The sequence below is a fragment of the Ochotona curzoniae genome, unplaced genomic scaffold, assembly GCF_017591425.1.
Source record: "Ochotona curzoniae isolate NIBS_2020 unplaced genomic scaffold, NIBS_Ocur_1.0 contig_2723, whole genome shotgun sequence".
In the NCBI taxonomy this organism is placed as follows: Eukaryota; Metazoa; Chordata; class Mammalia; order Lagomorpha; family Ochotonidae; genus Ochotona; species Ochotona curzoniae.
In genome coordinates, this window is record NW_024465573.1 from 17,387,561 (window position 1) to 17,411,468 (window position 23,908).

Below are 23,908 nucleotides of genomic sequence, written 5' to 3' on the forward strand. Positions count from 1 at the left end.
AGAGCCTTTAGTCAAATGATCTCGCCTGATTCTGCAATAAGTCCTTAACTAATATCATCCCTCTTTTCAAGAGCACTGAGGTACTTGATTCCAGCACCTCTGAAGTGTCAGTAATTTCCAAGTCTACTATATCAAAAAAATTTTCAAACAAGCCTGATATCTAGTTTTCTTTTTAGGAACCAGGTTACATTGCATCAGTTCTTCTAAAGCAAAAGATTCCATTTGGGTTATTGCCGAACCTGTTCAGATTCAGAATCTTGTTGGCAGTAGGCCTATTTGTAAGGTGTAAAAAAAAAAAATGCTCTGAAGAGTTTATTTGTTAAGGGTTTTGGGAACAGGTATATAAATGTTTAGATTATCCCCACTTTACTCAGTTGTGCTTTACAGAAAACATGTAGTTTGTAAGGTTCACTCCAAGCACGTGCTTTACAGAACTAGGGCAGCTAGACAGAACTAGGGCAGCTCCTTACTAGCTGTTCCTGATTCTTCATCTGGTCAGCAGCTTGTTTCGCTATGGCTGACTTGGCCTCTTCGGCAGCTCGCCGCTCCTTGTCAAGGCGTTCTGCTTCTTCTTTCGCTCGCTTTCGTTCCTGGTCCAGCTCTAGAGCTTTTCGAGTTTGTTCTTCTAGTTCTGTGAAACGTTAAGTGCCCCCCAAAATGATTAATTAACAAAGAGTCTCACTATAAAGAAAGCCAGAATAGTACAAAGAATCTCTACAGTTTTTAAAAGTTAACACATATGTAACTACATGTATAATCTCATTTGTAACTTGGCAGAAACCTGGGGATTTCAAAAATCTGTTAACTTGGGCCCAGCGCAGTGGCCTAGTGGCTGAAGTCTTCACCTTGAACATGCCAGGATCCCATATGGGTGCCAGTTCTAATCCCAGCAGCCCCACTTCCCATCCAGCAACCTGCTTGTGGCCTGGGAAAGCAGTTGAGGACGGCCCAAAGCCTTGGAACCCTGCACCCACATGGGAGACCCGGAAGAGCTCCTGGCTTCAGATTGGCGCAGCTCCAGCCATTGCAGTCACTTGGGGAGTGAATCATCGGATGGAAGATCTTCCTCTCTGTCTCTCCTCCTCTCTGTATATCTGAGTTTACCATAAAAAAGAAATCTCTGTTAAGTTAAAAATGCAAAATCTCCACAAGTCAAATTCCTGCACAGGAACAATTTTGACTCTGGGAAACAAATTTCCATGTTTCAGCAATCTATATATAACACATTCTAAAATGTATCCAGATTAATACTGATCGAATATCCCTTATTATACAACAAAACTCTGGAACCATAAGCACCTGACCCTGGATTTTAGGGGACTTGCACATAAGTTATCTCAGGGACAGGACCAAATCTAAACACAGAATTACTTTATTCTTATATACATAGTCTGAAGATAATTTTGCACAGTACTTTCAGTGGCATCTCTTTTGTTTAACCCTCAGTTGATGTCACATGTACAATTTTCCACCTCTGGCATCATACTGAGTTAGAGAAAAGTAATTTGGAAGTTTTGGATTATGGAAGCACATTCTGTATTAAATCCAGATTCCAGATTAGGAGACCCTCTCCCTGAATAGTAATTTTGGTATCAATGATTGAAAATTATGTCACTGATAACACACTCAGGAGGACAAGTAATATTTGGAGCTAATATGAATGTTAACCTTAAAGTTGTAAAGCATAAAATTCTTATTCCAATGATGTGAATAGTAAAGTGTCATTTGAATAACAAGCAAAGATTTTAAAGGAGTTTAAAAGTACTAATTTAAACATTATCTGGACAATTCTTATTCAACCCTATGTTGGTTCTATGATAGAAGCCAACAGTGCCATCTGTTAAGAATGTAAAGTATCCTAAAAAGACTGACTTTCCCTAATATAATTCATAGAGGCAAAATTTAAAACTTATGCCATTCTGTTTCACAGCTAAAAGAAATGCACAAGCTTTTCTTTCCCTGGTTTGAAGTAATTAAAAATTAGGATGTAAAGGGGCGGGAGGGAAAAAAAAAACCAAATTCAGTTAAGTTTTAAGTTATTATTAAAACAGCACAGAAATTCTGTGAAACTATTCCATTACAAAGATGAATTGTGTACAGCACTGATGCTACCATGCTAAATTCTAGGTTTTTTTTCATGTTAAAATTCACTGTTTAATTAATATCCAAAAAAATCAAGCCAAACAAACTTTTAAGAAAGTGCACAAAGCTCATGGCTTTATCATTCATTTTGAAGAACTGAAATCAAGAGAACAGGTGAAGCTGGCATCCCACCTGGGCACCATTTAGTGTTCCACCTACTCCGGCTAGTCCCGTGCTAATGGCTTGTGAGAACGTGGCTCTAGGGTTTTAACCCCTGCACCCACGTGGGAGATCCAGATGGAGTTTAGGCTCCTAGCTTTAGACTCGCCCAGTCCTGGCAACTGTAATGATTTGGAGGAGAGAACCAGTTGACAGAAGCTCTCCTACCCTCTCAAATCTTTGTTTGATAGCGGCATACCAAGATTCATGGTAACATCATTGACTACTATGAACATGTACAAATAACTGAAGCATCCAATGAAAATGAACACTGAAGCAAAGTGTGGTGTGCAGATCCTAAGGAGGAAATTCTGACAGATGCTGTAACATGGGTGAATATTAGAGTAAGTAAAATGAACTAGTCACAGAAAGACAAACACTGTATGATTTCACTTATGGTAATTAAAATCAGTAACAACGTGAGCTGGCACCTGTCAGGGGCCTGGGGAGGGAGGGAGCACCAAGGAGTCAACTTCATGGGAAGATCGCTTTACTTTTGCAAGATGTAGCTAACATGAGTATATTTATTGTCACTTAACAATACATTTAGATACTCAATTTTGTGTTAGATTTTGCAACAAAAGCACAATGCTTTATTTTCTCACAACTGAAAGAGTTCTGTAGTATAACAAATTGAAGCAGTATGGATTACAAAGTTAAATTTTAGAATAATTAGTTTCTATCAACTTTGTCATAATAACCTGAAAAATGATAGCTAATGCTACTGAGGCATATTTTCAAGTCTAAATTTTCTTAAATGTGAACCACAACTGAATTTGTCCATTCTAGAATGGAAAGTTGTGAATAATTATATAACACATAAATGACTTCCCTATTTCTTTCTTTTATAGTTGACTGAGAACAGGAATTAGTAAACAATGGCATGCCCTAAGTATAAAACCCAACCAAGTCCTGGTACAAATATGTATATGTTGGTATTCATTCATCTGAAAGGCAGAACAGAGATGAGGGAAAAGAGCACTTCCACTTTTAGGTTCACTCCCCAAAGAGCAACAACCAGGCCTGGGGCAAGGCAAAGCCGGGGCCCAGGCAGTTGGGCAGTCTTCCACTGCCTTCCCAGGTATAATAGCAGGAAGCTGGAGCAAACAGCAGGACTCAAACCGGCACTCCAGTACAGCATACTGCCTTTGCAAGTGGCAGATTAACTCGCTGCACCACAATGCCAGCTCCCAATATTTTTGTGTCTGGCACATGAAATGTATCAGAACAGTTCCTTCATCCCCATGAGGGGATGGGGTGAGCTGTTTTTCACACTGCAATGCCACTGTTGAGTAGCTGGCACAGAAAGCATGTGGAGTCTGATATTTACTTTGAAAATTTATTTTATTTGGAAGGCAGAGAGACAAAATTTCTAATTACTGGTACATTCTCTTAATGCCCATAACCAGAGCATTTTGTAAACGTCCAATGAGCCACACACCTAGAAGTTATTTGCCATTCAAATGAAAAAGTAGCTTCTCTCCTAAAGTACCACTGTCCCGGCAGGTGTCTGGTGTGGCAGTGAAGCCTCATCTCTGCGTGTTTGTACCCCACGTGAGTATCAGGTTAGAGTCCTGCATCCACTCCTGTGTCTAGCTTCCTGCTACTGTATAGGAAGGCAGTGAGTGATGGATAGAGTTTCCAGTTCCTCACATTTAACGAGCAGGGCAGGAGATGGGAGTTTGCAATCACTATCTTCCCTTAGTAAGATGTAAGGTCCCGAGGCCAGCATCGTGGCGTATTATGTTAAGCCCTTGCCTGCAATACCAGAATCACATATGGGCACTGGTTCATGTGCTAGCTGCTCCACGTTGGATCCAGCTGCCTGCTAGTGTGGTTGGAAAAGCAGTGGACAAAGGCCAAGTTCTTGGGCCTCTGCACCCATGTGGGACACGCTTCTAGCTAAAGTAAGGTCCATAAACACTGGAACGGTCTTTCAATACTAATCCCCAGTACCTGGAACATTAAAAAAATATATACATATATATATTTTTTTTGCTTAATTAAGCATTCAGAATACAAGAGATTGCTAAATCTTTATTCATTCCTATGACCATTTTCCTGAATAAGGGTATCTAAAATTTTTTGAAATAGTAACTGAAATAGGTCAGGCTATGCTGTAGCTCAAATATTATTGAACCAATGTTATAACTTCAGAACTGTCAGAATTATAGGCTTTGGCCTGGCCCAGCCCCAATCACTGCAGACATTCTGGGAGTAAACCAGAGATGAAAAATCTCTCTCGCTTTAATTCTGCCTTTCAAAACAGTTTAACAGTGACATTATAGAAATGAAAAACAAAAGAAATATAAAATAATGGCTTCAGTTTAAAAATCAAGTGAAAATAAACTGTAAAATTTTTGCTTAAATGAAAAATTATAGCTTATATAACTTACATCTAGCCAAAGTTACTGCTTTTGAATGAGAAGTCAGCATAAATTACAAGACAAGCAAGTGGACTTTAGGTCAGCCTGGGAAAGCTTTATTGGAAAACACAAAAGCAAGTTAGATTTCCTTGGCCTTAAGATGACTGATTTGAAATTGTCTTGATAGGGATGTTCTACAGTCTTTATGTTCTATCTTCCCCGTTTTAAATCCTAAATAAATAAGATTGAAAATTCAGTAAATGACTATTCTCTTAGAAATGATTCTAGGTAAAGTGCTATAACAAACTTTTCTTTAAAAACATTAGTGATACAGTTCTAATTTTAAACTGTCCCTTTTAAGCATACATTAGTATGATCAATTTTTACTGCTTTCTTGGTCTAAATGTTCTTCTACCATTCACACAGTGCTCAGTACGGCTGTCTCATTTAATATTTTTCTGCATTTGTGTTACACTACATATCTGTATTCCTAGGATAGAGCACTAAGTAGGCACTCATCAATGTTTATTTTAATGGGTGAAAAAGGCACCTACAATGCTAGAAACAAGTTCTACCTGTGAACTGTGGCCTGCAAACAAATGGCTGCCAACGGTTAGAGCTGAACTGGTTCAAAGCCATGAGATTTTTCTAGGTCTCCCACATGGGTACATCCACTACTCTGCCAGGCGCATTAGCAGGAAGCTGGATTCCACATGGAACAGCCAGGACTCAAGCCTGTGTCGCAGGAGGCAGCTTTACCAGTTATGCCACAGCACTAGTCCCTGCCTTTGATCTCTTGTTTCTCAGACTTTCACATCCATAAGAACTGACGCTCCTACTAAGTCAGAATAAAACCCAGAATTTTTCTGGGGTTTTTTTTTTTCCCTCTTACTATTAAGTTTCTGAAGGTTTGTGATCAATCAGTTTCCAGATGTACAACAATCTTTCTTCCTTTACCACTGGCTACCAACTGCTAGCTATTTCCAATGGAACCAAATCATACTTTCTACAAGCTGACAGGGGTAAGCACTACAGATTTCATGTGACTCCCTGAGATTCTATTGCTTAGGAAACACACTTCAGTGTTTTCAGTAATTCTGCTTGTTGTATTTGCTATGACAAATTAGCAGGTGCTGGGATTTACAGAACAGAAATCACACTATAAATCCAATGTAGCATTCTGCTTATCATAGTGCTCAAGAGATAAGTTCCTCCACATATATCCCCCTCCCCTATAAATTATCAACAGTATGTCCATGTGTTGTGTATTTTCTAATCCACTAAAGTGAAATCTTCCTTACGGGAATACTCACCCCTAAAGAATAAAAATGTATGCAACCATTTAAAATGTGTAGAATAAAAATGAGAAGTATTTACTCATCCAATTAAATAAAAAAGCATTACAGGAGTCCATGAAGTAATGATCTGGCAACTGAATGCATCAGTACAGTGTAATACTAGTAAGGAAGTACCATCCGACAGCTAAGCAATAACTCTGAATTTACTATCAAAAAGAAACGTGTACCTTTTTGGGCTTTCAGTGTTTGTTCTTCAATTTGCCTTAGACGTTCCATTAGTTCCTCTTTCTCACGTTCTATTCTTTCCTTTTCTTTTTCTGCTATTTCTCTTTTCTTCTTTTCATTCTCTAACTGTGCCCTTAAAAGAAATTGCATTATTACAAATTAACTGAAATACTTACGTGAAACCAAAGTGCTAATTGTGAATCAGCTAAAGTACAACTGCACCATTCATTACATTTTAGTTTAGAATACAGGAGTACAATAATGTAAATCTAAAATGTTATCCAAAAACTTAAGACAGAAATTGACAAGGTGCTAAAGGAAGAATATCATTATTAGAATTTTACCAAGAAACTACACAGAATCTATTAAAAACTTATTGAACATTGGGCCACCTCAATGGTTCAACTGGCTACCTCTGCCTGCAAGTGCAGCATCCCATATGGGCACCAATTTGTGTCCTGGCTGCTGCACATCCCATCCAGCTCCCTGTTTGTGACCTGGGAAAGCAGTGAAAAAATGGCCTAAATCATTGGGACTTTGTGTGGGGTGCCCAAAAAAAAGCTCCTGGCTTCAGAATGATTCAGCTCTAGACATTATGACCATGTGGGGAATGACTGAGCAGATGCAAGACATTTCTGTCCTCTCTATAAATCTGCCTTTCCAATAAATCAGCTTATTTGCAACCATACTGGCAACTTTAATAAACAAACTAATTAAAAATTTTAAAAAATGGGCCTAACGTAGTAGCCTAGTGACTAAAGTCTCCTCGCCTTACATGCACCGGGATCTCATGTGGGTGCCAGTTCATATCCTGGCGGCCCTGCTTCCCATCCAGCTCCCTGTTTGTGGTCTGGGAAAGCAGTCAAGGACGGCCCAAAGCTTTGGGAACCTGCACCTGCTTGGGAGACCCAGAACAAACTCCTGGCTTTGGATCAGGGCAGCACGGGCCACTGCAGCCACTAGAGAAGTGAAACAGTGGACGGAAGATCTTCCTCTCTGTCTCTCCTCCTCTCTGTATATCTCATTCCCCAATAAAAATAAATAAATCTTTTTAAAAATTAAATAAAAAGCTAATCATAACAGCCAAAAACAAAAAACCCATTCAGGTATGTATATACCAGTGTAGTGAATCTCAATGTATTTATCATAGGGCTATAACCGCTGATTATTTTTCAGAGCAATTTGAAAGAGCGTCTACAAGCAGCAGTGAAGTCTTTGTCAAGTATACTCCTCACATACAAAGCATATTCTTTAGGCAGACCTGACAGCGGAGAAAAGCAATCGAGAGTCTTGCCATTTACATACAGAACAAACTTACAGAAACTACATGTTGGCCCTGTAACAGTAACCTTAAATACATTCCTTACATTAGCAGCAGCCCTCCACTATGTCATGAAGCCCACAAAGTTCCTTAAAGTAAAAGCATAAATCATACTAGTTTAACTTCTCTGGCAGTGCCCATTTACATCTAGATTACAAGGTGACATGTTTATTTTTCAATGTTCCATTAGAGCGACACTAGGGTCTGATGCTGAAATCATCAAAAACACTTGGAGGGGATGAATGCTTAGTCTTGTGGCTTTATCTGCTGTGAATCTGGTAAGATTTTTAAAATACTCATTCATCAAACACCTACCCATACCCTAGATAGACTCTATAATGGGAGCATAAAAATAAACTGAACACTTCAAACATTGTATTTCTACCTAGTAAGTTTAAATCAATATTCAGACCACTTCCACTTCAGTGTGAATAATTGTTGTTTAGTAAACTAATTATAATTTCATTTCTGGCACTTAATTGATTATGCTTTAATATTCAACAATAACAACAACAAAATCACTGGAGGGTTTAGCTGCTACTTCAAACCCCAGCATCCCACAAAGGCACCAGTTCAAGTCTGGGAAAACAGCAGAAGACGGCCTAGTGTTTGGGCCCCTGCCACCATGTGAGAAAGCCAGGCAGAGTTCCACTGTTACCAACTGGGGAGCAAACCACTGCATGGGGAATCCCTTTCTCTCTCTGTATGTTTCATATATAAAATAAAATTTCACATAAATTTTTGAAAAGAGGATCAATAATGTCAATATAATGAGCAAGCAGAAGAACTGAGACATAATATAGTGATGAACACAAGGTAAATCAATTGCAGATCAATTACATGTTTATATAACTGATAGTAAAAGACCTTAACAAACTTAGTTTTGCTTGTGAGAGAGGTAACTAAAAGGCTCTGATGGGTAAGAATATATAAAAACTGAAGCACAATAAATAATATCTTAACTGCCTAAGACTAGAACTACAGTATCATCTAGTCAAATGAGAGTTTAATACAACAGGGCCCTAAGTAATAATCCAAATTAATATCTTTAATGGTGAGAACAGAAATTACTAACAAGTTCCATGCTCATCTAAAAAACATTTTGTTATTCACTTATAATAAAACTAATAAATAAAACTAATAAACTAGAATAATAAAACTAATTTTTTAAGTAAAAGTATCTGAATTACACAGGACATAAAAATCATCAGATACAAATACTAAGAGTATAATACAATGCTATCTAGGGACTAGTGTAGTAGCTCAAAGGTTAATCCTCTGACTGCAAGTGCCGGCATCCCATGAGTGCCAGTTTGTGTCCTGGTTGCTCTACTTCCCATCAAGCTCTCTATGTACGGCCTGGGAAAGCAGGGGAGGATGGCCCAGAGCCTTGGGACCCTGCACCCAAAAGGGAGACCCAAAACTCTTGGATTCTGGCTTTGAATTGGCTTGGCTTCAGCCATTACAACCATTTGGGGAGTCATTTAATGGGTGGAAGATTTCTTTCTATAAATCTGTCTATCAAATAATAAATATTTTTAAAATACCATCTAGCAGAGAATTTATCTAAATTTTTAGACAGAAACCTTCTTTCATTCACAATGTTTAAAAAACTGCAGGGGATGGCAGTGTGGGATAGCAAGTAAAGCCACCACCTGCAGTGTTGACATCCCATATGGACACAAGTTCAATACCCAGCTGCTCCACTTCCAATCCAACTCCCTGGCAACGCGCCTGGTAAAAGCAGCAAGAGATGGCTCAAGTGCTTGAGCCTCTGCACCCACATGGGAGACCCACAGCAAGTTCCTGGCTTCAGGCTAGCCGTTGTGGATATTTGTACAGTGAACCAGTGGATGGAAGATCTATTCCCCTTTCTCTAACTCTTTCAAATTAATAATCTTGAATAAAAGGAAAAACATTAACAGCATCTCAATTTTGTTTCTATAGGATCTCATATTTCTTAATTACAACAGGATTTTTTGTTGTTGTTTTCTGAAAAACTAGTCTCGAAAACTTCTAAAAATGAAGCTTGTGGGCCTGGTGAGGTAGCCTAGTGGCTGAAGTCCTCCCTTGTACACACTAGAATACTATATGGTTCTAATCCCAGCAGCCCCGCTTCTCATCTAGCTCCCTGCTTGTAGCCTGTGAAAGCAGTTAACTGCACCTGCGTGGGAGACCCAGGGGAGCATCTGAGCTCCTGGCTTCGGATCAGCGCTGCTCCAGCCATTGGACCCACTTGGGGAATGACTCATTGGATGGAAGATCTTCCTCTCTGACTCTTTTTATATCTGACTTTCCAATAAAAATAAAAAATCTTTAAAACATTCCACCCAAGATTCTCAATTTAATATTCTTAGCAGTGTCTGTCAAGTCTAAGGGGATCACAGTTAAAATCAGGACTGTATCCGGTAAGTATTAGTGCTCCACTCGGCGCAGCATCTTCAGGCAAGCTCCACAGTGGCACTGACACTGTTCCCAAGATCAACATTCAGCATTCTTACCCTGGAAAATTACTGGAACCTAAAATCCCAAAGGAAATGTCAAACTGCAATATCAAAACTTTATTGATTAGTGAGAAGCAAATACACTCCAAGGGTTATGCATTAAATCACGAAAAGCTATTTTCTCAGAAGTGTCTGCCAAGTATTTTGAAAATCACACATACTCATTTTAGTAAAGGACAGTTATTATTTTGCCCTACAAAGAAATCAGGCAAAGTGTGCATTTTAAGAGAGTCGTAAAGTGGACTTCATCTGGCACAGATTCCATACCTTTCCAGCTGCTTCTGGTGTTTCTCCTCTCTAGCCTGAGCCTTCATCTGCTGTACTTCAATCGTGTCGGGCTTCCTTCTGCGCATATACAGCTCATGGTTTCCCATACATAAGGCCAAAATCCGCTTATTGATTCTCAAACGAGGTGCATAAAAAACAAAATCCTGAAATAAAGCAGTAACAAACTAAAAACCCTCCTCAAGGGTATAATATTCTGTACTAAATGTCATTATGAGGTATAAATTCTAATGTCAGATCACAGGTAACTAGAGGTAGTTAACTATTTCCTCACCTTTACATGCACCACCAGTTTTGTGGAGTCTAATTCTTGACTTTCAATACAATCAAATGTTCTTTACTATGTTCCTCACACCCTGGAAGAATTAACTCTATCTGTATTCTGCCACTAATGTAAAACTGCTCCACTATTCATGCCTGCCAAGTATTTAACCAAAAAACATTTTTCTCATCTTTCCTCTTTTTCTAAGACAGTAAGTAGTATTCTCAACACTGCACCTTTAAAAATTGATCTTAAAAACATTTTTCAAGTTCAAGGCTTCAAGTTATAAATTAAAAAAGCTCAGAGAGCAGAACGCTACAAATAGATGTCTAAGGACTGTGCTCCTCAATGTCATGGAATACTGAACAGTACCATTCCTCAAGTACGTACAGTTAAAGAGGGAATTAACATAAAGCACATTTGTTTATTATTTATTTTTACTTACAGGTGCCTTTTTGTCAATTGGCTTTATAACAAATTTTTTGTCATTAAATGAAATATTTCTGATTTCACTCCAGGGAAAACCAATTTTAGGTGTTAACCTTAAAAAGAGAAAGAGAGAAAATATCTCTTTTAATTATTAAAGGCAGGAACAATAGAAAAAAATTTTTCAGCTTTCTGGGACAATTTGGCTGAATGCTTAATTTAAGAGTTCAAATTTCAAAAAACAGTATTTAACAGGGTTGACAGTATCCTTCCAGGGAGAAACTGGATAACTGTATTACAGAAAACAAGTAACTGCTCAAAGATTTCATTACTATGTTATGAACCATAAAAGCATTGAATTGCCTTACTGAAATTACCTAATATAAACTACCTGGTTAAAGAGTATGGTACTAATTTCCTGGGAGTTTGCACTAGCTGCTTTTACTTTTCACTTGGTTTAAATTAAAGCTACTACAACTATCAGTTGAAATATGTTTCAGAAGGAAGTGGCGGGGGGAGGGAAGGCTTTTACAAAAGCTTCTCTATATTGAGATAGAACCAAACATTTTAAAAGTCCCTCTTTAAAACTGATGTTTTAGTATCTGTACACATACTAAAAACACTGAATTTTCAGTAAATTAAAAATTTTTAAAGGGACCAATTTTAAAATGTGAATTCTATCTCAAATTTTTGAATACACAATAGAACTAGAATTCACTATCCAGGAGTACAGAGCAGTTGCCTCCCATTTTACGAGCCACATACAAAGCAGAGTTAGTCAGATGTGAGTGATCCTCTCTTCCAGGTATTGTACTATTTCAGATTTCCCATCAATCACTTCTTGGCCTTTTGGCTAAGACCAAGTGTAGATTTTCCATCAAATACAGAAGTGCTGCGGCCAGGGTTACACAAGTTAATCTGGCACTTGCCCACCTGACTGAAGAGGGTCAGCTATAGTACCAGCTACTGTGCTCCCCATCCAGCTACCCGCTGGTGAACCTGAGACTCAGGCCCTGCCAAGTAGGCAGCAGATACAGGATCTTGGAATTCCAGAATACAGGCTAAACCGTGGCCTAGCCTGGGATCACTGAAGCCTAGCAGACAAGAAGTGTCTCTCTCTCTTGCTCACTTTGCTTTTGAAATAAGTAAGCCTTTTTAAGTAAATTATTACTTCAACAAAAAGGGAGAGATGATAAGTAACACATATGCTACTTATGCTGGACAAAAAAAATGTTCTCGTGACAGCAGAAATTTCTCTTTATAATCCTTTTGTTCTCTTCAAGATTGTTTTTTGTTTGTTTGTTTTGGAAAGGCAGCTATAAAGGAAGGAGAGACAAAGATCTTTTGTCCGCTGGTTCATCCCCAAGCAAGGGTTAGGAGCCTCTTCTGGGTCTCTCACACAGCTGGAGGCTTCCAAGGCTTTGGGCTATCTCTACTGCTTTCACCGTTCACAAGCAGGGAGCTGGATGGAAAGTGCAGCAGCTGGGACATGAACCAGCACCCATAGGGGACCCCAGTATATGCAAGGTGAGGATTTAACCACTACACTATGGCACTGGGCCCCTATGCCTTTTCGTTCTTAAGCAGGCAAGGTACTATAGCACTTTTTTACATAAAACACTTTTATATTCAGTGTCTGTGTGCTGTACTGTCCTCTAATGACCACTAAGATAAATCCAGTAAGGTGCTTAAAAAGGATGCTGCAGGAACGCAAGTGATACTCTCTACTATAAAGCTTCACATAACTTCTCCCAACAATCCAAGCGAGCCTGGAAACTATTAGAATGATTTTGGACAGAAAATGTTCTAGTACATAACAAAAAATCATACTAATTTTTGCTTTTCAAAAATTTCAGGGTCCGCCATCGTGGCCTAGCAGCTAAAGTCCTCGCCTTGAATGCGCCGGGATCCCATATGGGCGCTGGTCTAACCCCAGCAGCTCCACTTCCCACCCAGCTCCCTGCCTGTGGCCTGGGAAAGCAGTCAAGGACAGCCCAAAGCTTTGGGACCCTGCACCCTCGTGGGAGACCCGGAAGAAGCTCCTGGCTCTGGATCAGCATAGCACCGGCCGTTGCACTCACTTGGGGAGTGAATCATCCGATGGAAGATCTTCCTCTCTGTATATCTGATTTTGTAATAAAAATCTCAAAAAATTTTGAATAACATTCTACCTAGCTTTGTAATACAAACTTGACTGCAGCAAAATGTTCTTTTATTCTTTGAAATGTCTATTTTATTTTTAAAAATTCTGAAGTTGGCTTAGAGTGAAGAATAATTCATAGGAGAAGGCTTTACTACCATAGATTTGGATGTTTATGTGGCATGATAAATAATTTAAAAGACATCCATACATATTATTCCTAATAAGTGCTGTAAGAATCTGATTCAGGGGGCCTGGCATGGTAGCCTAGTGGCTAAAGTCCTCGTCTTGCACGTGCCACAATCCCATATGGGTGCCAGTTCTAATTCAGCAGTGCTACTTCCCATCCAGCTCCCTGCTTGTGGCCTGGGAAAGCAGTTGAGGACAGCCCAAAGCCTTGGAACCCTGTACCCATGTGGGAGACTCAGAAGAGGCTCCTGGCTTCAGACTGGCTCAGCTCTGGCCATTGCAGCCATTTGGAGAGTGAATCATCAGATGGAAGATCTTCCTCTCTGTCTCCTCCTCTCTCTATATGTGACTTTCCAATAAAAATAAATCTTTTTAAAAAAGTCTCATTAAAGTGTTCTATATGTATGTATCTGTACATCAATTATATTCACAGCATATGGGTACAATATTGATCAATCATGTAATAAATATCTGACCAAAAATATAGTGTTCACTATGCATAATATAGATGTTCTATTTTACTCATGTTCAAAAATATTCAAAGCAAACTGCAACATATAGGAGGCTTACAAAAAATGTCTCCTAAATACAATAAACATACATGTACTAACTTCATGCTCCCAGCATTCCAAATTTCTTACAGACTTTCATTTCAGCCCATTTATTCTATATTTTAACAAGGACATAATGATTCTTGGCTGACAGATGGAACAAACTGTTACTAACTTCTCCTTACAAGAGATCAAGTCGCTGGAGTGGATTTAAATTATGTGTGTGCAAGCACTACTGAATAGAGAGCAAAGGGGGATACCAAGAGAGAACATGGGCGTGGTCGTCTTCTTAGAACTTTACCTATGGAACACATAGAATGACTCTCTATATCACTTAAAAATTTGAAAGCAACAACAAAAAAAAAAATTACATCACCTAAATTAATTCTGAAAGACTTTTAAATGAGTTTGAGTCTATTCTGAGTTTATATAACTAGATCTTTTTCAAAGAACAGAGTTTTATGATTATTTCTATAAGTTCTTTGTTGAAAACAAATACAATTAATATATTCAAATTTTTATAAATACATATCAAGTAAAAGCAAATCATTTGATAAATTCACAGAGGAGTAAACAAAGTACAAAGTGCTGAAAACAGTACCTTCAAGTCCCCGTGGCCACTAACCAAGCTCCTAAAACATCAAGGTGATCGAGTAGGATTTTTACAAACAGGACAGAAGTTGCTAGTCATTTAAGGCCACAGAAATAATCACTAGTTCACTGTGCATCTAATTTACTTACTTGTCATCATGCTCATAAATATTCAGACCCAGAGCATCAACACCTAGCCAGAGTTCGGTTCCCTTTTTATTTTTTATTTCAAAATAATTTACTCCATACATTTCCAGATCCTGTGCAATCTTCAGGTATTCCATCATAGAATCTTCCCTGTTGAAAAAAAGCTAAGTGTAATATGTAGGTGGAATGCCCCAAATCAAACAACATTCCAAAAAACACCTTGCATTAAAATTTAGTGCTTCTCAAGGAGAACTGGAAGCATTTGTCCCACCCTCCTTCCCCCATACACAATCCTCCCCACCCTATCAGTGTCCTCAGGGGCATGCCTCCTTGTCAACTATGTAAACATCAAACATAAAATTTAGTGTTTCATATTTATGCATACAATAGAGGAAATAACCTCCCAGATACCTCAGCATTCCTCGATGTTCTTCATGCCAGTTCTGTATTCTTTCCTCCCACTGCTCTTTTGTCAGTTTGTGTTGTTCCAAAACCCTAGAAGGAAAAAAATTAAGATGGACTATGTCGATCAGTGCATTCTTCAACAACCTCCTGTGCTTGGAGCGACGAGACTGGTGGTGATTCATGGCTGTTGAACTATCGTAATCACTTGAGCTGGCCCGTCGGAGCATGCCCCGCAACAGGGACCTGGGGTGGGTGGGACACTGGGTGGGGCTTCTCCCTTATAATCCCCTTTTCCTCAAATACATGAAGGAAACAATGTGCAAATAATCGTCTTGCTCACTTTCTTGAAGCCCTTGAATCTTTTCTACCCTAATCAACTATGTAAAGATTAACAATATCATAAAAAAATGGAAAAAGTTTTAAAAAAACACACACAGAATTCCTTAAGCGGTTGGACTGTTGTGGTTGTCACACAAAATCCATGTGATGAAATTGTTACATACTTTCCTGGGACATGTGGACTGGATCAATGTCATTATGATACAATGCCATGGTCATACAAGACGTTACCACAAAAGAAAGCTAGGACAACGACACTTAAGATTAAGTATTTTTCACAAATGCATGTAAATATATAATTACCTCAAAATATAATATTTCCAAGAATCTTATTTAAAATACAAACAAGTTATGATAGCGTTTATACAAATTCAAATGTTTGAAGTGACAAAACTTACACAAAAATTGACTTTTCACTATTAATAGAAAAATAAAAGACTAAAAACCAGCATTCTAGAGTTTTTTAAGATTTTATTTTTCTTGAAAAGGTAGATTTACAAAGTAGGAGATACAGAGATAAATATCTTCTGTCTGCTAATTCACTCCCCAAGTGGCCTCAATGGCCGTAACTGAGCCAATCTGAAGCCAGGAGCCTGGAGCTTCTTCTGGATCTCCCAAGCAGGTGCAGGGTCTCAAGGCCTTGGGCCGTCCTCAACTGCTTTCCCAGGCCACAAGCAGGGAGCTGGATGGGAAGTGGAACAGCCAGGACGGGAACCAGCACCCACAGGACATCTTGGCATGTTCAAGGTGAGAATTTAGTCAGTAAGCCATCATGTCTCACAACAGAGTTACTAATTCTTTTTTTTTTTTTTAAAGATTTATTTTTATTATTTTTTTATTGGAGAGGCGGATATACAGAGAGGAGAGACAGAGAGGAAGATCTTCCGTCCGATGATTCACTCCCCAAGTGAGCGCAACGGGCCGATACTATGCCGATCCGAAGCCAGGAGCCTCTTCTGGGTCTCCCACGCGGGTGCAGGTTCCCAAAGCTTTGGGCCGTCCTCGACTGCTTTCCCGGGCCACAGGCAGGGAGCTGGAAGGGAAGCGGGGCTGCCGGGATTAGAACCGGCGCCCATATGGGATCCCGGGCGTGCAAGGCGAGGACCTTTAACCACTTGCGCCACCGCGCCGGGCCCAAGAGTTACTAATTCTTATAACTGGGCCCGGCGCAGTGGCCTAGCAGCTAAAGTCCTTACCTTGAACATACCGGGATCCCATATGGGCGCCGGTTCTAATCCCGGCAGCTCCACTTCCCATCCAGCTCCCTGCTTGTGGCCTGGGAAAGCAGTCGAGGATGGCCCAAAGCCTTGGGACCCTGCACCCGTGTGGGAGACCGGAGGAAGTTCCTGGATCCTGGCTTCGGATCGGCATAGCACCGGCTGTTGCGCTCACTTGGGGAGTGAATCATTGGACGAAAGATCTTTCTCTCTGTCTCTCCTCCTCTCTGTATATCTGACTTTCCAATAAATAAATAAATCTTTCAAAAAAAAAATTCTATGTAATTTACTTTTGCTAACTACATTTTTATGAAGGTAATACTTCTAGTAAGTATTAGTGAACACCCAAGAGCCTGTAAGTTGTCTATCCTACTAATGTTCCTTGCTTTAACATAAATAAATATAAATAAGCATTTTAAGATTTATTTTTATTGGAAAGGGAGATTTACAGAAAGATCGTCCATCCACTGGTTCATTCTTCAAGTGGCCATGACGGCTGTTGCTGAGCCAATCCAAAGCCAAGAACCAGACGCTTCCTTCCTGGTCTCCCACTCAGGTGCAGAGTCCCAAGGCTCCTAGCTAACCTTGACTACGTTCCCAGGACCCAAGCAGGGAGTTGGATGGGAAGTGGAACAGTGAGGACACAAACAGAGCCCATAAGGGGTTCCAGTACATGCAAGTGAGGATTTAGGCACTAGGCTATGGCACCGGGCCCATAAGTATGTTTTCTACTACTGTTTGACACCACATCAACCAGATCAACTTAGAATAACTGCACAGATTATGATTTTATGCACAGATTTTTCTTTGGGTCATATAATTAACTACCCACCTTTCTTTACTGGTTACTTCCCAGACCTTATCTTACTGACAGCAATATCTGCAGTTTGACCGCGGAGCTGGCATTGCGGCAGAGTGACTGTTAGAGAGTCCCAGGATCCTCTAATGACCCAACTTCCCGCTCCGGCACCTTGGAAGGCAGCAAAAGATGCTCCAAGTAATGCCACTGTGTCAAACACCAGGCCGGGGCCCTTGGCTCCTGGCTTCTCCAGCCGTAGCAGCACCTGCTGCTGCACTCATCTGGGGAGCCAACAAACTGAAGGTGGTTCTGTCTCCTTCTCTGCCACTCTGTCCGTTAAATAAATAAGCCTTCAACAAACGTTATCTTACTATGCAAAAAACTGAGTAAAACTCAGATTTCCTGAGAATAAAAGAATATTAGAGGAATCTTCTGTTTGAATTATTTAGCTTCCTTGGATCTCAGACAAAACATTATATTCCTACGACAGCATCGCTCCTTTATGCAGGCTCCTTCCAGCTCTTGCTTGTGGGGAGAAAAATCTTGTCTTCTCACGAGGACAGCCAGGGCTCCACCCTTTTCTGGCCTGTATATTCTCTTACTGTATGGACCAGGGGCTCATGATGAGTCATGAAGTCAGCCCCCCAGGAATAACCTAATGTAGCCAGCTGCTCACCTGGACATGGCCACGGCCAGCAGTGAGGAAATACTGAATAATCTACAGTGAATAAGATGATTAAAACCAGCAATTACTCCACTACCACCCTGTAAAGAATGAATCTAGAACTTTCCCCCTTTTTGGAGCCAAGCATCTTTTAAGGACAGTATAGCCTGCCCACTAACCTTAATTCCTATAGCTGAAAACAACCATACACCGTCTTCAAACTCCAATACTGTGGAATTGCTTCACTATCAATCTCCTTATCCCAACACACTAAATTTAGTTGTCCTATGCTCAACCTATTTGTATTGTCAGTGCTGATCATTCACATACTGGAGGCATTATCTTCCCTTATTTTCCAAAGGTATTATCTAGTATCATTCCTGAATTGTTCCACTTTCCCCCTGCAGCAGTCTTCAAAGGCTGTCTCCTCTGCACTCGTAAGTAGAGGTTCAGGGGCCACGGTTGTGGCATGGGGGTTAAGTCACCACTTGTAGCAGTGGCATCCATCACAGTCCCCAGCTGAGGCTCTGGTAGCCCTGCTTCTTCTGATTGCTGTGCCTGTGAATGTGCTCAAGGAGGCAGAAGATGGCCCAAGTGCGTGGGTCCCTGCCACCCACACGCAAGACTGGATGGCGCTCTGGGCTCCTAGCCTCGACACTGTCTGGCTCAGCACCCACAGCCACTGAGGGAGTGAACCAGGCGATGGAAGCTGACATTTTCTTTGTCTTTCCCTTTCTTTAAAATAAAACTTTTAAATAATAATAATAAAAAAAAAACCGCAGGTTAAGGTTCAAACACTGCTCTAGGGGTTTTTTCTCACATATACTTTCAGGCCTCTTTCCAATGTGTTATCATCTGTTTCCTGAGTACTCTCCACTAAATCTCTAGCACACAATGCTCTAAAAAAATATGGCTCCAGGGGCCTGGTGCAGTAGCCTAGTGGCTAAAGTGCTCGCCTTGCATGTGCCAGGATCCCATATGGGTGCTGGTTCATGTTCTGGCTGCTCCATTTCCCTTCCAGCTTCCTTTCCCTTGTCTGGGAAAGCATTAGAGAATCACCCTTGGGACACTGTACCCACGTGGGAGACCAGGAAGGAAGCAACTGGCTCTGGATTGACACAGCTCCAGCCGCTGTGGCCACTTGGGGAATGAACCAGCAGGTGGAAGATCTTTGTCTCTTCTTCGCTGTATCTGTCTTTGCAATAAAAACAAAGCAAAATCTTAAAAAAAAAAAAAATGGACCCAGGAACTCATACCATGGCATAGTAAATTAAGCCTCTGCCTATGGTGTCAGCATCACATATGGGCGCTGGTTTGAATTCCACTTTGTCCAGCTGAGCTATTGCTCCTGAGAAAGCAGGGGAAAAATGGCCCAAGTCCTTGGACCCCTGTAGCCACATGACAGACCCCAACGAAGCTCCAAGCTCCTGGCTTCAGACTGGTCCAGGTCTAGCAGCCAAGGCCACTTGTGGTGTGAACCCGCAGGTGACAGAGTTCTCTTTCCGTCTCTTCTCCTCTCTCTTTAAATCTGCCTTTCAAATAGAAAGAAATCAATCTTTGAAAAACAAAAAGAAAAAAACCTGGGCCCACAGATGCCAATGAATACTGCTATCTCTCCTGGTTCTACTGTATGTATTTCAAACTCACTAATTCAAAACTTAATTCAAACTTTTCTCCCTATCTTGATCAAAGGTATTACCAATCACCCATCAATCACTCAGAATGCTGGGATGTAGAAAAAACCACTGTGGTGATAACAGGTAAGAATGCTGCCTGAGACATGGGCAATCGCATGTGGGCATCCCACACGGGCACACATTTGGGTCCCAGCTACTCCACTTCTCATCTAGCCCCCTGCTGATGACCCTGGGAAAACAGCAAAAGATGGTCCAGTGCTTTGCTTCCTACCAGCCACTTGTGAGACTTAGACGGAGCTCCTGACTTTGGTGTAGTGCAAGCCCTGGCAGTTGTGGCCATTCAGGATGGAAGACATCTCTGTCTTGGTCAGTCTCTCTCTCTGTAACTTTGCCTTTCAAATAAATAAATCTTTTTAAAAATGGAAATCTACAGGCTGGGGATGTGGCATAGGGGGTAAAGCTGACATTCCATAGAAACACTGGTTCAGAACCTGTCTGCTTCACTTTCAATCCAGCTCTACTAAAAAGTACCAGAGTGGCCCAAGTACTTGAGCTCCCACACCCAAGCAGGAGAGCTGGAAGAAGCTCCTGGTTACGGGCTTTGGATCAGCTCAGCTCAGCTCTGGTCATTGCTATCATGCAGGGGGTGAATCAGCAGATAAAAGATCTTGTTTCTCCCTCCCTCTTTAACTCTTTCGTATAAAAAAACCTTTAAACAAGAAAAAAAAAAAAAAGCCAGCATGTAAAACTTTGTAAATCTTGCTCTTCAAAGGAAAACATAGCGCATAACAGCACTGATGAGCACATCACAGCCAGCTGGACCACAGTGTGAGACCAGACCCCTGCAGGGGGTTTTCATACAAAAATCAGCGTTCTTCAGAAGCAATGTTCATTTCTCATCAGCGCACAGCTTCTGGTTACCCATCCCCTTCCTGCACAGGTGGACACTGAGTGGCAGTGTGCCCTATTTCATTTATCGGATAAACCAATCACTGTGAAGCTATTTTCTTCAGATGAATAATTTTTTGATTTACAATTAATGAAGATGCCTATGTCTCTTTTAAGCTTAGTCTAGTCCTCTGTAATAAATTATTAACTCTAAAGTAACAAGAGACCTGCAAATTAGAATTAGTTTGATCCTAGTGTTCCAGGGTGTTTTTTAATCCTGATTATTAAACGTAAGCCAATTACTACAATATGGTCTATCTCTATGAAAGAACAATAACCAATATTATACTTCAGAAAAAGCTTATTCTTTTATGGACAACATCTTGAAAATGGATCACATGTTTGGATTTCAAAACCTTATCTATATTTTAATATACCTAAATTGTATCTCAATTAACAACAAAAACTGATCCTTATCTGAAATGAAATTCACTGTACTAGTCATTTGGTTACCCAATTCAGTGCTTCAGGAAATCTAAACAAGGGGTGATGTTGCAATAACAAAACCAGAAGAACAGTTCATGGTCTGAGTAGAGTTTATCTGCATCAGAACGCATACTGAATGAAGGTGGCACTGAGAGTTTTAAGAGGGATTAAATGCCTCTCCTGCACAACTGCATTACTTCTTGGCAGATTGGGCTAGTTTTGCAGAGTAAGCTATGAGAAATCATCTGGCCCCTTTTCTCTCCTCTCTTCTACACAGACGCATGAGACAGGCCCTCCAGAAGCAAACCAGATGCAGCTGGCCCATCTAGACATCCTCCAAAAACAAGAGAAAATAAACATTTTTTAAAAGGAAAAATAGTGCCTAGCGTGGTAGCCTAGTGGCTTAAGTCTTCGCGTTGCATGCTCCAGGATCCTTTATTGGTGCCATTTGGGTCCTGGCTGTCCCACTTCCAATACACCTCCCTAATTGTGACCTGGAAAAGCAATGGAACATAGCCTAAAGCCTTGGGACCCTTTACCCAGGTGGGAGACCCGGAAGAAGCTTTGGATTGGCTCAGCTCCAGCCAGTGAGGTCACCTGGGGAGTGAACCAGCAGGGAAGATCTTTCTGTCTCTCCTCATTGTAAATCTGAATTCTCACTAAAACTAAGCTTTTTAAAAAATAGATTAATTGGGCCTGGTGCGATGGTGCAGTGGTTAAGTCCTCGCCTTGCACGCCCAGAATCCCATATGGGCACCGGTTCTAATCCCAGCGGCCCCGCTTCCCATCCAGCTCCCTGCTTGTGGCCCGGGAAAGCAGTCAAGGACGGCCCAAAGCTTTGGGACCCTGTACCCGCGCAGGAGACCTGGAAGAAGCTCCTGGCTTTGGATCGGCATAGCATCGGCCGTTGCACTCACTTGGGGAGTGAATCATCAGACAGAAGATCTTCCTCTCTGTCTCTCCTCGCTGTATATCCGCCTTTCCAATAAAAATAAAATAAATCTTAAAAAAAAAAAAAGAAGAAGAAGAAGAAGAAGAAAGAAATACCTTCCAGTATTAAAAAAAAAAAAAAGATTAATTTATTTTACTTGGAACTGTTACAGAGAGGGGCAGAGACACAGAAATCTTTCATCCACTGGTTTACTCCCCAAACGGTCTCAATGGCTAAAGCTGAGCCAGTCTGGATCTGGGAGCGAGGAGTTTCCTCCATGTGGGTGCAGTGGCCCAACCACTGCCACCCTCCCAGGCATATAATCAGGCAGCTGGATCAGAAGCGGAGCAGCCAGTGCCCAAACAGGACGGTGGTGCTCCAGAGAGGATCATCCTGCAGCATCACCATGCTGGTCCCAGTGTCAGGTGTTCTCTTACAGCAACAGGAAACAAACTCAGAAAAACAGCCTAACAGTTACCTCTCTGACCCTTGGTGACAATTCACATGATTCTGAGATATTATCACTGTAATTAAAGCTACTGTACTTAGTGGTTCCTCAGTGCTGCTAGGTTAGCCAAAATAAGTGGTTCCTCAGTACTGCTAGGTTAGCCAAAATAAGTAAGTAAATGGATCCAGTGCAATGGACACCTGCGATACTAGAATCCCACGTTAGGGTGACAGCATCCTGGGTACCCCACTTCAGTAGCAAATGGGCCATGTGCTTCAGTGCCTGTTACCTAGGTGGGAAACCCAGAAGTGGTTCCTGGCTCCCGGCTTGAGACCAGCCCAACTCCGGCCATTTGGGGAGTAAACCAGTGGCTGGAGATGTACGGATAGATGTGTGCCTATTGGTTTGTTTCTTTCTCTCTCCCCCAAGCCTTTCAAATAAATACTAAAAAACAAACCAAAAAAAATCAACAGGTAACGCAATAGTCAAAATTAGTCTATAAACAAATTAAACTTAATAAAAATGAATTCTTTCTCAATATTAGCTATGAAAAAGAAAATAGTATAAAACTGAAATTTTAACATAACAATATACAGTTTTGTATATGAACAGGAATTGTGAAATTCAGGAATTTTTTTAAACACTTACTTATTATAAAGTCAGAGTTATGCAGAAAGCAGACACAGACCTTCTGTCTGTTGGTTTACTGCCCAAATGGCTGCCAAAACTAGCTCCAGGGCAGACCAAAGCCAGGAGTCGGGAGCTTCTTACTCACCTCTCCCATGAAAGCCCAAGCACTTTTCCCAGGCACATTAGCAATGAGCTAGATTGCAAGTGGAGCAACTGTTGTTGTTTTTAAGACTTATTTTTATTAGAAAGTCAGATTTACAGAGAGAGGGAGAAACAGAGAGGAAGATTTTCCGTCTACTGATTCATTCCCCAAGTGGCCACAACAGAGCAGAGCTGATCCGAAGCCAGGAGCCAGGAGCTCCTTCCAGGTCTCCTACGGCGGTTTGGGTTGTCCCCTACCACCCTCACAGTCCATAAGCAGAGAGCTAAAAGGGAAGTGGAACAGCTGGGATACAAACCGGCACCCATGTGGGATCCCAGGGCAGGCAAGGCAAGGACATCAGCCACTAGGCTACCACACTGGGCCCAAGCATTTGGGTTTTGAATTGAGATCTATACACAATGTCAGAAGCACAGGTAATGATTTTATCATCTGTAACATCAGTCCTGAGAGTCAAGATTTTCCTAGGAAACTAAGAAAAACCTTCTATAGGTTCTAATAGAAGTATTTCAATATACTTTCTAGCATCACAAATGTGAGCTACCAAAATCTAAATTAAAATATATATATATATATTTTAATGTAGTTTCTGATTTTAAATTCTCTAAGTTTCACAGGTAGTACTACCAAATAACATTTATGACAGTTTAAAATGAAAACCAGATTCACGAAGTGTAATAAAAAAACTGGAAGGAAAA

General features: G+C 40.7%; 1 protein-coding gene across 2 annotated transcripts in view; it reads right to left on the reverse strand.

Moving 5' to 3' along the window:
- RDX (radixin) overlaps positions 1 to 23,908 on the reverse strand; it is a 76,978-nt gene that overhangs the window by 21,203 nt on the left and 31,867 nt on the right. For both annotated transcript variants that reach the window (XM_040976908.1, XM_040976909.1), the window contains exons 6-11: positions 15,018 to 15,101; positions 14,610 to 14,756; positions 11,008 to 11,104; positions 10,283 to 10,446; positions 6,193 to 6,323; positions 471 to 631 (exon numbers count right to left, since the gene is read on the reverse strand). In XM_040976908.1, the coding sequence (XP_040832842.1) occupies positions 471 to 631; positions 6,193 to 6,323; positions 10,283 to 10,446; positions 11,008 to 11,104; positions 14,610 to 14,756; positions 15,018 to 15,101 (784 nt within the window). The remainder of the gene's footprint in view (positions 1 to 470; positions 632 to 6,192; positions 6,324 to 10,282; positions 10,447 to 11,007; positions 11,105 to 14,609; positions 14,757 to 15,017; positions 15,102 to 23,908) is intronic.